Genomic DNA, 12,175 nt, shown 5'->3' on the forward strand with positions numbered 1-12,175 from the left:
AAGGGTGCTAGCTTGTGATGGGTGGAGAGAGGAAGAAAACTGAAATAGGGCTGTATAACTGGGGCCCCAGAAGTGGGGAAGTGATGGGGACTTTGAGAGAAGAAAAAGTCGGTCAAATCTCCTCATCAGTAAGAAGCACTCATTATCCATTGAGGGAACTATGCTAAGTTCTTTATGGCGTGTTCTCTAAATCTGCCAACCACCTGAGCAGGATAGATACCTCTAGCCCTACTATTTGGGGAAGGATATTAGCATTTACAATAGTTTGGTTGGGAAGGTGGGGGAAGAGAAGAGAGGGAAACAAACCACAGGAGATTCATACTCGTAGAGAGCAAACTCAGGTTTGATGGAGCAGGTAGGTGGGGATGAGCTAGATGGGTGCTGGGGATTAAGGAGGGTAATTGCTGTGATGAGCACTGGGTGTTTTCAGTGATGAATCACTGAATTCTACTCCTGAAAACAATATGTTGCACTGTATGTTACCTGAATAGAATTTAAATGAAAAAAAGAGTAGTTTGCTTGGTTCTCCAAATTCAAAAAGCAAACATATGTAGATCCAAAATTCAAAACACGAGTCTCTGATGATGAAGGTGTTGCATTTTATATCACTTATAAGAGGTGGGGTTTTGTTAGCAAATAATCTTTTAAAATCCGCCACTTTTGTTGTACTCTGTGTATTACCCTTAGAGAATTGTGGGGGTTTTCCCTTGCTTGTTATTTAGCGGGATGTCTTGATAACTTAGACATCCTAACTTTTCCGTTTAGATACATTGCTTTTTGCTGCTTCATTATCCTGGGCATGAAGGAGACGTACCTGGGGTTGGGGTGTTGCCAGAAGAGAAGACACATTCTCATCCGTTGCTAGGGGCCACCTCAACTCATAGATCTTTCTTCCCACTTTTCTTGCTCTCAGTTTTTGAAAATGATATTTTAATTTCTTTAAACACTGGCTATGAAAAGTTCATATTAATGCGGAGACCCATGTTTACATGCTCATAGAAGACTTAACTACTGGAACTTGGACGTATTTTCACATCTTTAGAGGAAAGAAAATCTCTTGTCAACAGCTTGCCTTGTATCAGTGTTTACCTAATTAATGTGCCTTGAGGTGAGAATAGTCTGGTTGTGACATGGTCCTAGGAGACTAGGGGGCACACACGTGTGTGTGTGCGTGTGTGTGTCGTGTGCCATGAGCGGTTTTCAAAGCAGAGGTCCTGGAACCCATAGCTCCATAATGTGACCCTTAATATACAGATGCCAGATTATTACCCAACACATGAAGATAAGAAGGGGGCCCATTTCTATCCAAAGATTCTTTGGACACAAAATCAATAAAGTGCAAGGGACTCTATGTGAAGGAGGGATTCCTTGTGCCGTGAAGTTTCATCAGTACCGGGGAGGCCACCTTGTTCCTCAACATTCCCTGCCACCATCTGTCACCACTCTTCCTCTTGGTCATTCCCCTCAACGCAATGGCTTTGGTTGACCATTGAATGACCAATGAATATTGGCTTTTAAAACAACAAACAAACCAACAAAAAGAAAGATGATGACAGGGAGTGGGAGATACTGGCTTCCAGTTAAGGAACGAAGGACACACAAGACTAAAAGACACAGCAAAGGGAATATAGTCAGTGATATTATCAGAGCATTGTGTGGTGACAAATGGCGGCTCCACGTGTGGTAAGCATGGTGTGATGTGTAAAACTGTTGGATTGTACACCCCACACTGCTGTAACATGGTGCATCAACAACCCTCAGGTTTTAAAAATTGATTTAAAAAAATTACTTTTCTCAGAGCCTCTGCACTGGTCGTTCCCTCTGATTGGTGTACTTTTCCCCAGAGGACTTTGTGTCTCCTCTGTCTCCTTGAGGCCTCTGTTTAGATGTGTTTTGGTATGCCCGAATAACCAGTAAAAAGTAACATCTTCACCCGTTCTTTCCTTTACACAGGCTTTGTATTTCTTCATAGCACCTGTCACCTTCTCATATTTTATCCACTCTTTCATTTGCTTATCCTCTGTCTCCATCACTGAACCTTATAGACTTTTATTTTTTTGACACCTGTACTCTTTGTCTGGAGATTAGTCAGTGCTCAAGGTTATTCCTCAAATGGGTGACAGAATTTCTCATTAAAACTATAGAATCCATGAGTATTAGGGGAAAAAGCTAAGTGTGGGATGTGAATTCCTATTCAAAGCTGGCATGAGGGAGTCCCCAGAGGGGGCAAGTTCTATCCAAAACACTATGGATATTGAATTTTTGAAAGAAAAATAAAAATTATAGAATTCCAATGATATTTGCAATGTTCATTGTTGACAAACTCGGTCATGCTATTTTTTGTTCCCTGATAGTCCCCTCTCGCCCATGGAACAAGGAAATGATTCACAAGTTTCAGAATTTTTTCTTCTGGGACTATCAAAGGAACCAGAGCTGCAGCTCCTCACTTTTGGGCTTTTCCTCTCTATGTACCTGATCACTGTGTTTGGGAACCTGCTCATCCTCCTGGCCGTCAGCTCTGACTCCCACCTCCACACCCCCATGTACTTCTTCCTGGCCAAGCTGTCCTTTGTAGACATCTGCTTCACCTCCACCACCATCCCGAAGATGCTCTGGAACATCCAGACACAGAGCAAAGTCATAACTTATGCAGGCTGCATCACACAGATGTATTTTTTCCTACTCTTTGCTGGATTGGACAACTTTCTACTGTCTGTGATGGCTTATGACCGGTTCGTGGCCATCTGTCAACCCTTGCACTACATGCTGATCATGAAACCCACCTACTGTGGGCTGCTTGTTCTGGTGTCCTGGATGATGAGCACCCTGAACTCCTTATTACAAACCTTAATGATGTTGTGCCTGTCCTTCTGTACAGAGGTGGAAATCTCCCACTTTTTCTGTGAAACCAATCAGGTGGTCCTGCTTGCCTGTTCTGATCCCTTTCTTAATGACATGCTGATGTATTTTGCAGCTGGATTGTTGGGTGGTGCTTCCCTAGCTGGGATCCTTTACTCTTATTCTAAGATAGTTTCCTCCATACGTGGGATCTCATCAGCTCAGGGCAAGTATAAGGCATTTTCCACCTGTGCGTCTCACCTCTCGGTTGTCTCCTTATTTTATTGTACTGGCCTAGGAGTGTACCTCAGCTCTGCTGCTACCCAGAGCTCCCACCCAAGTGCCACAGCCTCGGTGATGTACACCGTGGTCACACCCATGCTGAACCCCTTCTTCTACAGCCTGAGGAACAAAGACATAAAGAGGGCTCTGAAAAGAATCGTTGGGGTTCCAGTGATGTAAAGGCCAATTGTCCTGGGGCTGAAGACATGCCATGATTGCAGGGCTCAAAGCATCAGAGCCAGGAACTGCTTTTCTTTGATCAGACTGTGGAAGTAGAATCTGCCCCCTCTATTTATTTCTTGGAATTCCCATTTGTTTGATTTCAACTTCTCCATACATTTCAATAACTCACTTTATTAAGCTTCTGATCTGTCTGATATACGGTTTCTCCTTCGTCCACCCTCATACATTCCCATGTTTTCCCAAATGTTGGATCACAGATGCCTGTACATTTCTGCATCTTACAATGGGCAAGTTGGATTTTATTTTATTTCTTTCCAAGATTTTATTTAAATTTACATAGTTAGCATATAATGTAGAATTGGTTTCAGTAGTATAGTTTAGTGATTCTTCACTTACCCAGTTCCCATCACAAGCACCCTTCTTAATGCCTCTCACCCATTTAGTCCATCCCCTCACCCACCTCCCTTCCAGCAACCCTCAGTTTGTTCTCTATTGTTAAGAGTCTCTTTATGATAACAATACTCAAGGACGTAGGGATAGAAGGAACATGCTTTAACATCATAAAAGCCATATATGAAAGTCCCACAGATAATATCATCCTCAATGAGGAAAAATGGAGTGCTTTCCTAAGATCATGAACATGACAGGCATGCCACTCTCACCACTATAGTTCAATAGTACTTGAAAGTCTAGCCTCAGGATTCAGACAACAAAAAGAAAAGGCATCCAGTTTGGCAAAGAAGAAGTCAAACTTTCCCTCTTTGCAGATCACATGATACTCTACATGGAAAACCTGACTCCACCAAAAAAATGGCTAGAGCTGATACATGAATTCGATCAAGTCACAGGTTATAAAATCCATGTACAGAAATAGGTTGCATTTCTATACACCAATAATGAAGCAGCAGAAAGAGATATCAAAGAATTGATCCCATTTACAGTTGCACCAAAACACCCCAAGATACCTAGGAATAAACCTAACCAAAGAGGTAAAAAATCTATACACTGAAAACTATAGAAAGCTTATGAAAGAAATTGAAGAAGAACAAAAGAAATGGAAAAACATTCCACGTTCATGGATTGGAAGAGCAAATATTGTTAAAATATTGATCCTACCCAAAGCAATCTACATATGTAATGCAATCTCCATCAAAATACCCCAGGATTCTTCACAGATCTAGAACAAATAATGCTAAAATCTGTATGGACCCAGAAAAGCCAAAACAATTCTGAGAAGAAAACCAAAGCTGGATGCATCACAATTCTGGACTTCAAGATGTATTTCAAAGCTGTAATCATCAAGACGGTATGGTATTGGCACAAGAACAGACAAACCGACCAATGGAACAGAATAAAACACACAGAAATGGACCCACAAACGTATGGCCAACTAATCTTTGACAAAACAGGAAATAATACCCAATGGAAAAAAGACAGTCTCTTCAGCAAATGGTGTTGGGAAAACTGGACCTCAACATACAGAAGAATGAACCTGGACCACTTTCTTACACCATACACAAGAATAAACTCAAATGGCTGAAAGACCTAAACTCCATCAAAATCCTAGAGGAGAAAACAGGCAACAACTTCCTTGACCTCAGCCACAGCAACCTCTTACTTGACATGTCTCCAGAGGCAAGGGAAATAAAAGCAAAAATGAACTTTTGGGATCTCATCAAGATAAAAAGCTTCTGCACAGTGAAGGAAATAATCAGTAAAACTACAAGGCAACTGAAGGAATGGGAGAAGATATGTGCAAATAACATATCAGATAAAAGGTTAATATCAAAAATCTACAAATAACTTATCAAATTCAACACTCAAAAAACCAAACCATCCAGTGAAGCATTGGCAAAAGAAATGAGTAGACACTTTTCCAAAAAAAACATTCAGATGGCTAATAGACACACGAAAAGATGCTCAACATCTCTCATAAGGAAACTATAAATCAAAACCACAATGAGTTACCACCTCACACCTGTGAGAATGGCTAAAATTTAACAACTCAGGAAACAACAGATGTTGGCAAGGATGCAGAAAAGTGGAACCCTTTTGCACTCCATTTGGGAATGCAAACCGGTGTAGCCACTCTGAAAACAGTATGGAGGTTCCACCAAAAAAAAAAAATGGAACTACCCTACGGGGCAGCAATTGCACTACTAGCTATTTAGCCAAGGGACACAGGAGTGGTGATCAAAGGGTCACGTGTACTCCAATATTGATAGCAGCACTATCATCAATCCACAAAGAATGGAAAGAGCCCAAATGTCCATTGACTGATGAACTTATAAGGAAGAAGTGGTATACACACACACACACACACACACACACACACACACACACACTGGAATATTACTCAGTGATCCATAAGAATCAAATCTTGCCATTTGCAACATGGATGGAACTAGAGTGTATTATGCTAAGCAAATCTGGTCAGCCAGAAAAAGGCAAATATCATATAATTTCACTCCGACGTGGCATTTAAGAAACAAAACAGATGATCATAGGAAAATGTAAGCAAAAATAAGATACAGAGATGGAGACAAACCATAGAAGACTCTTCAAGACAGAAAAGAACTGATGGTTACTGGAGGGGAGGTGGCTGCAGGAATGGGCTAGATGGGTGATGGGTATTAAGGAGGCCACTGGTGATAAGCACTGGGTGTTAGATGTAAGTGATGAATCATTAAATTCTATTCCTGAAATCATTATTACACTATATGTTAACTAACTTGGTTGAATAAAAAATAAATAAATAAAAGTAAAAAGAAATGTAAATAACTCATACAACTAAACAGCAACAAAAAACAATGGGCAGAGAATCTGAATAGACATTTCTCTAAAGGAGACATCCAGGGGCGCCTGGGTGGCTCAGTCGGTTAAGCGTCCGACTTCAGCTCAGGTCACCATCTCGCGGTCCGTGGGTTCGAGCCCCGCGTCAGGCTCTGGGCTGATAGCTCAGAGCATGGAGCCTGCTTCCGATTCTGTGTCTCCCTCTCTCTCTGCCCCTCCCCCGTTCATGCTCTGTCTCTCTCTGTCTCAAAAATAAATAAAAAACGTTAAAAAATTTTTTAAAAAAGATAAAAAATAAATAAAAAATAAAAAAAATAAAGGAGACATCCAGATGGCCAACAGACAAATGAAAATATGCTCAGCATTTCTCATCATCAAGGAAATGTAAATCAAAACCACAATTGAGATACCAACTCACACATGTCGGAATGGCTAAAATCAAAACCACAACAAACAACAAATGCCAGTGACAATGTGGAGAAAAAGGTACCTTGCACACTTTGGGTCGGAATGCAAACTGGTGCAGCCACTGTGGAAAACGGTGTGGAGGGGCCTCAAAATTTAAAAATAGGACTACCTTACGATCCAAGAATTCCACTACTGTTTCCAAAGAAAACAAAAATGCTAAATTGAAAAGATATACGCACCCCTAGGTTTATTGCAGCATTCTTTACAACAGACAAGATATAGAAGCAACCTAAGTGTCTATCAATAAATGAATGGATAAGGAAAATGTGGAACACACACACACACACACACACACACGAATATTTATCTGATGTGTCATTCACAAACATCTTCTCCCATTCTTTGTGCAGCCTTTCAATTCTCTTGCTTGTTTTCTTCACTGTGCAGAAGATTTTTACTTTGGTGAAGGTCCAATAGTTCATGTTTGCTTTTGCTTCCCTTGCCTCCTGCAACATGTCTAATAAGAAGTTGCTAAATCCGAGGCCAAAGAAATAGCTACCTGTGTTCTCCTCCAGGATTTTGATGGTTTCCTGCCTCACGTTTAGGTCTTTTGGAATTTTGAATTTATTTTTGTGTATGGTGTAAGCAAGTGATCCAGCTGACGTTGCCTGTTGCCACCCAATTTTCCAGCATCATTTTTGAAGAGACCGCCTTTTTTCCATTGGATATTCTTTCCTGCTTGGTGAAGATTGCCCGTATCATTGTGGGTCCATTTCTGGGTTCTCTATTGTGTTTCATTGATCTGTGTGTCTGTTTCTGTGTCAGTACCATACTGTCTTGATGACTACAGCTTTGTAATACACCTAGAATTACGAAATGTTTTATAAATGTCAACTTTTAACCTGTATTAAAAATACAAAACTCCTAGTTGATTTGTCAAAAGAATTATGAATCCAAGGATTATTGTACCCATGGTTTTCCAGCAAATGAGCACATCTTTGCTTGGTGGAGAGGGAATAGGTATTTTCTAGACTATCAGGAGTTGTGTTCCCACCACAACCCATGTTTTATTTATTTTATTTTTTTGTGTGTGCTTTTATTTTTTTTATTTATTTATTTTTTATGAAATTTATTGTCAAATTGGTTTCCATACAACACCCAGTGCTCATCCCAAAAGGTGCCCTCCTCAATACCCATCACCCACCCTCTCCTCCCTCCCACCCCCCATCAACCCTCAGTTTGTTCTCAGTTTTTAACAGTCTCTTATGCTTTGGCTCTCTCCCATTCTAACCTCTTTTTTTTTTCCTTCCCCTCCCCCATGGGTTCCTGTTAAGTTTCTCAGGATCCACATAAGAGTGAAACCATATGGTATCTATCTTTCTCTGTATGGCTTATGTCACTTAGCATCACACTCTCCAGTTCCATCCACGTTGCTACAAAAGGCCATATTTCATTTTTTCTCATTGCCACGTAATATTCCATTGTGTATATAAACCACAATTTCTTTATCCATTCATCAGTTGATGGACATTTAGGCTCTTTCCATAATTTGGCTATTGTTGAGAGTGCTGCTATGAACATTGGGGTACAAGTGGCCCTATGCATCAGTGCTCCTGTATCCCTTGGATAAATTCCTAGCAGTGCTATTGCTGGGTCATAGGGTAGGTCTATTTTTAATTTTCTGAGGAACCTCCACACTGCTTTCCAGAGCGGCTGCACCAATTTGCATTCCCACCAACAGTGCAAGAGGGTTCCCGTTTCTCCACATCATCTCCAGCATCTATAGTCTCCTGATTTGTTCATTTTGGCCACTCTGACTGGCGTGAGGTGATACCTGAGTGTGGTTTTGATCACAACCCATGTTTTAAAGAACCAAGGGTCATAGTCAACACAGGTTCCTGAGCCATAGATTTGGAAAAAAACTTTCACTCAGGTCTGTGAAAAGTTTCAATGTTAGAGCTCTGGAAGCCAGGAAAGTTCGAGGAGGAGTAATAAAAATCGGATATGCCTGAATTCTAACCTGTATCTTGGGAACAGAGAATCTACAGGAAAAATTCCATGCTGTCCAGATATGTTCCCATGGGGAGATGGGCTCAGGGGTTGGAGTAATAATGGGAAACGTGTCTAAGGAGTTGGTGCAGAGAACAGATACAGCAAACATAAGGAGCTATAAATATTTCCTCTGCTGCAGATCCAGACATGGTTAACCCGAAGCTGGAGGAGACGTGGTTTTTGCATTTGGATTCTTCAGCCTGGCTTGAATGCTTCACTCCTTCCTGTTCTGGGAATACAGCTTCACTCTCGATCATCAACCAACAGGAAGGAATTCAGACTTCCACCTGGAGACGTTCCTCTCACAGACCCCATCCAGGTGAGGCTCAGAGCTCAGCAGGTATTTCGGGAAAGGTTCAGAGAGATTGGTAGCTGGAAGCTATTTAATAGACTATTTAATAGACTATTTAATAGGCTGTGAGAATATTAAAAGGAACTATACCCACGAAGACTCATGAGGGAGAGGACTCCTTGCTTCAGAAAGAGGAGATAGGACTTTCAGGATAGAGAAGAGGTGAAAAACTCCAAACGGACCAGGGGGTGACTCCAAGCAGAGGGAAGCAGGGGTGTAGAGGCTCCGAGACCTGAGCTGGGCCTTCCAGAGAAGCTACAACTCAGGCTCGGTGTGTGTGAGATCGAAGGGGTGAGGCGGTGTGAGTGTAAAGCTGGTGGGTCGTTCAGGGGAGGCAAGCCAAGTGTTGGAAGGTATGGAATTGGGGGTTCATTCTCCAGGGAGGGGTGAAGGAGGGGTTCCTTGTGCCGGGAAGTTTCATCAGTGTCCGGGAGGCCACCTCATTCCTCAACATTCCCTGCCACCACCTCTCATCAGTCTTCCTCTGGCTCCTTCCCCTGGACACACTGGCTTTCTTTTGAGCCTGGGTCTTTAACACAATATGCAAACAACAAAAGGCAGGATGGTGAAGGGGAGTGGGAGACACTGGCTTCCGGTTAAGGAATTCCTTCCATGTTCAGGAAGGGGAGACTCAGAGGAGGTAAAGGCCCAGCGGAGGGAATACAGTCAGTGATGCTGTCACAGGCTGTGTGGTGACAGATGGCAGCTCCATGCCTGGTGAGCAGGGCGTGATGTTGACACTTGTTGAATCACTGTGTGGCGCCCCCCAAACTAACGTGACCTGGTGTGTCGACCACCCTCATGCTTTAAAATATTAATTTAGAAAAACCCACGTCTTTCCTCAGAGCTGTCGCACTCATAGTTCCCTCCGATGGGCACGCTCTTCCCCAGAGGACCTCGTGTCTCCTGTCTCCTCGAGGGCTCTGTTTACATGTGTGCCAGTGTGCCCAAACAACCAGGAAGAGCCATCCCTCCATCCACGCTTCCCTTTACACAGGCTTTGTTTTTCCTCACGGCACCTGTCACCTCCATATTTTATCTGGTCTTTATTTGCTTATCCCCTTTCTCCATCACTGAACCCTCCAGGCTTTTGTTTCTAGACACTTATATGCTTTGTGTGAAGGTTAGTCAGTGCTCAAGGTTATTCCTCAAATGGGTGACAGAATTCCTCATTAAAAGTATAGAAAATATGAGCACTTGGGGAAAATGTTAAGTGTGGGAAGTGAATACCTATTCAGAGCTGGCAAGGAGATGCTGAGAGGGGACAAGTTCCATACAGAAACGATGGATATTCACTTTTGAATGCAAAATAAGAATTGTAGCATTTCAATGATATTTGCAATGTTCATTATTGAGAAAATCAGTCATGTTATTTTTTTGTTGTTGTTCCCTGGTAGTCACCTCCAGCACATGAATCCAGGAAATGAAACACAAATTTCAGATTTTTTTCTTCTGGGATTTTCAGAGAGACCAAAACTGCAGCCCCTCATATTTGGGCTTTTCCTCTCCATGTACCTGATCACAGTGTTTGGGAACCTGCTCATCCTCCTGGCCATCAGCTCTGACTCCTGCCTCCACACCCCCATGTACTTCTTCCTGGCCAACCTGTCCTTTGTAGACATCTGCTTCACCACCACCACCGTCCCAAAGATGCTTTGGAACATCCAGACACAGAGCAAACACATAACCTATGAGAACTGCATCACACAGATGTATTTTTTCCTGCTCTTTGCAGGATTAGACATCTTTCTTCTGACAGTGATGGCCTATGACCGCTTTGTGGCCGTCTGTCACCCCCTACACTACATGGTCATCATGAATCCCCGGCTCTGTGGACTGCTGGTTCTGGTGTCCTGGATCATGTGTGTCCTGAATTCCTTGTTACAAACCTTAATGGTGTTGGGGCTGTCCTTCTGTACAACCTTGGAAATCTCCCACTTTTTCTGTGAACTCAATCAGATGATCCAACTTGCCTGTCCTGACACCTTTATTAATAACTTGGTGATGTATCTTGCAGCTATGCTGCTGGGTGGTGCTTCGTTGGCCGGGATCCTTTACTCGTACTCTAAGATAGTTTCCTCCATCTGTGGGATCTCATCAGCTCAGGGCAAGTATAAGGCATTTTCCACCTGTGCGTCTCACCTGTCGGTTGTCTCCTTATTTTATTCTACCAGCCTAGGAGTGTACCTCAGCTCTGCTTCTACCCAGAGCTCCCACTCAAGTGCCACAGCCTCGGTGATGTACACGGTGGTCACGCCCATGCTGAACCCCTTCATCTACAGCCTGAGGAACAGAGACATAAGGAGGGCTCTGAAAAGATTTGTTGGGGTTCCAGCAATGCATGGGACAATCATCCTGAGGCGAAAGACGTGCCCATGATTGCAGGGCTCAGAGCCTCAGAGCCAGGAACTGCTAATCTTTGATCACACTGGGGAAGTAGAATCTGCTCCTTCTATTTACTTCCTGGCATTTCTGTTTGTTAGAATTCAACTTTTCTATACATTGAGGTAACTCACTTTATCAAGACTCCACTCTGTCTGATATACCAATTCACCTTTGTTCACTTTCATACGTTCCCAGTGTTTTCCCAAATGTTGGATCACAAATGCCTGGAAATTTCTGTATCTTACAATGGGCAAGTTGGTCTCCTTAAAAATAATTTCATTTCAAATTATTTATACCATGCCATATAAAATTTCCCTAATTTTCCCCAAAGAATAATCCCAAGGTGAGTTATTCATGTGGAAAAACACTACACTTGGCCCCTAGGCCCCCTACATAATTTTATTGTAGATGGAAATACAAAGCCACTGCTTTCACCTGGAATCTGTGAATCTCTTTTAAGTCCCTTCCTTAAGAACTCTTTGATGATGTGAATTCTAGCAGGGGTCCATTTAAGCCTCAGGCTATTGACACCAATGCTTAGGTAGGAAAAGCCAGGCATTTGCATATGCCCTTGTGCTTGTGGACATTCCCCCAAGTGTTTCCCTGACCAGAGCCTATGCTGTGACTGCCCTGGCCTTTGGGTTCTTATTTTGGTCACACCTCAGCAACACCCACCAGAGGACTCTAAAAACACAAGGTTCATTGCTCACAAATGTTGAGGGCACATGGGATTCCCAAAGGCCATTGAAGGAGGTCTCAGAGAGGGAGAGACTTTAACAGGGAAGGAAAGAGAGCACTATGAAGGATCTGGCTCTTGGGGGGTCCATGGGGGGAGTGACTATGTTTTACTGGGCTCAGTTTTTATGGATGAATTTAAAACAC

At 42.6% G+C, this 12,175-nt stretch overlaps 1 protein-coding gene and 1 pseudogene across 1 annotated transcript; both read left to right on the forward strand.

The window, feature by feature from the left end:
• Window positions 1–2,305: 2,305 nt before the first annotated feature.
• Window positions 2,306–3,300, forward strand: LOC125160341 (olfactory receptor 7A17-like; annotated as a pseudogene).
• Window positions 3,301–10,318: 7,018 nt separating this feature from the next.
• Window positions 10,319–11,147, forward strand: LOC125158882 (olfactory receptor-like protein OLF4). Its single transcript, XM_047846398.1, is given in 2 exon segments — window positions 10,319–11,092; window positions 11,094–11,147. Coding segments are annotated over 2 exon segments (828 nt in total).
• The last annotated feature ends 1,028 nt before the right edge of the window (window positions 11,148–12,175 follow it).

Source organism: Prionailurus viverrinus, chromosome A2 (assembly GCF_022837055.1).
Source record: "Prionailurus viverrinus isolate Anna chromosome A2, UM_Priviv_1.0, whole genome shotgun sequence".
Lineage (NCBI taxonomy): Eukaryota > Metazoa > Chordata > Mammalia > Carnivora > Felidae > Prionailurus > Prionailurus viverrinus.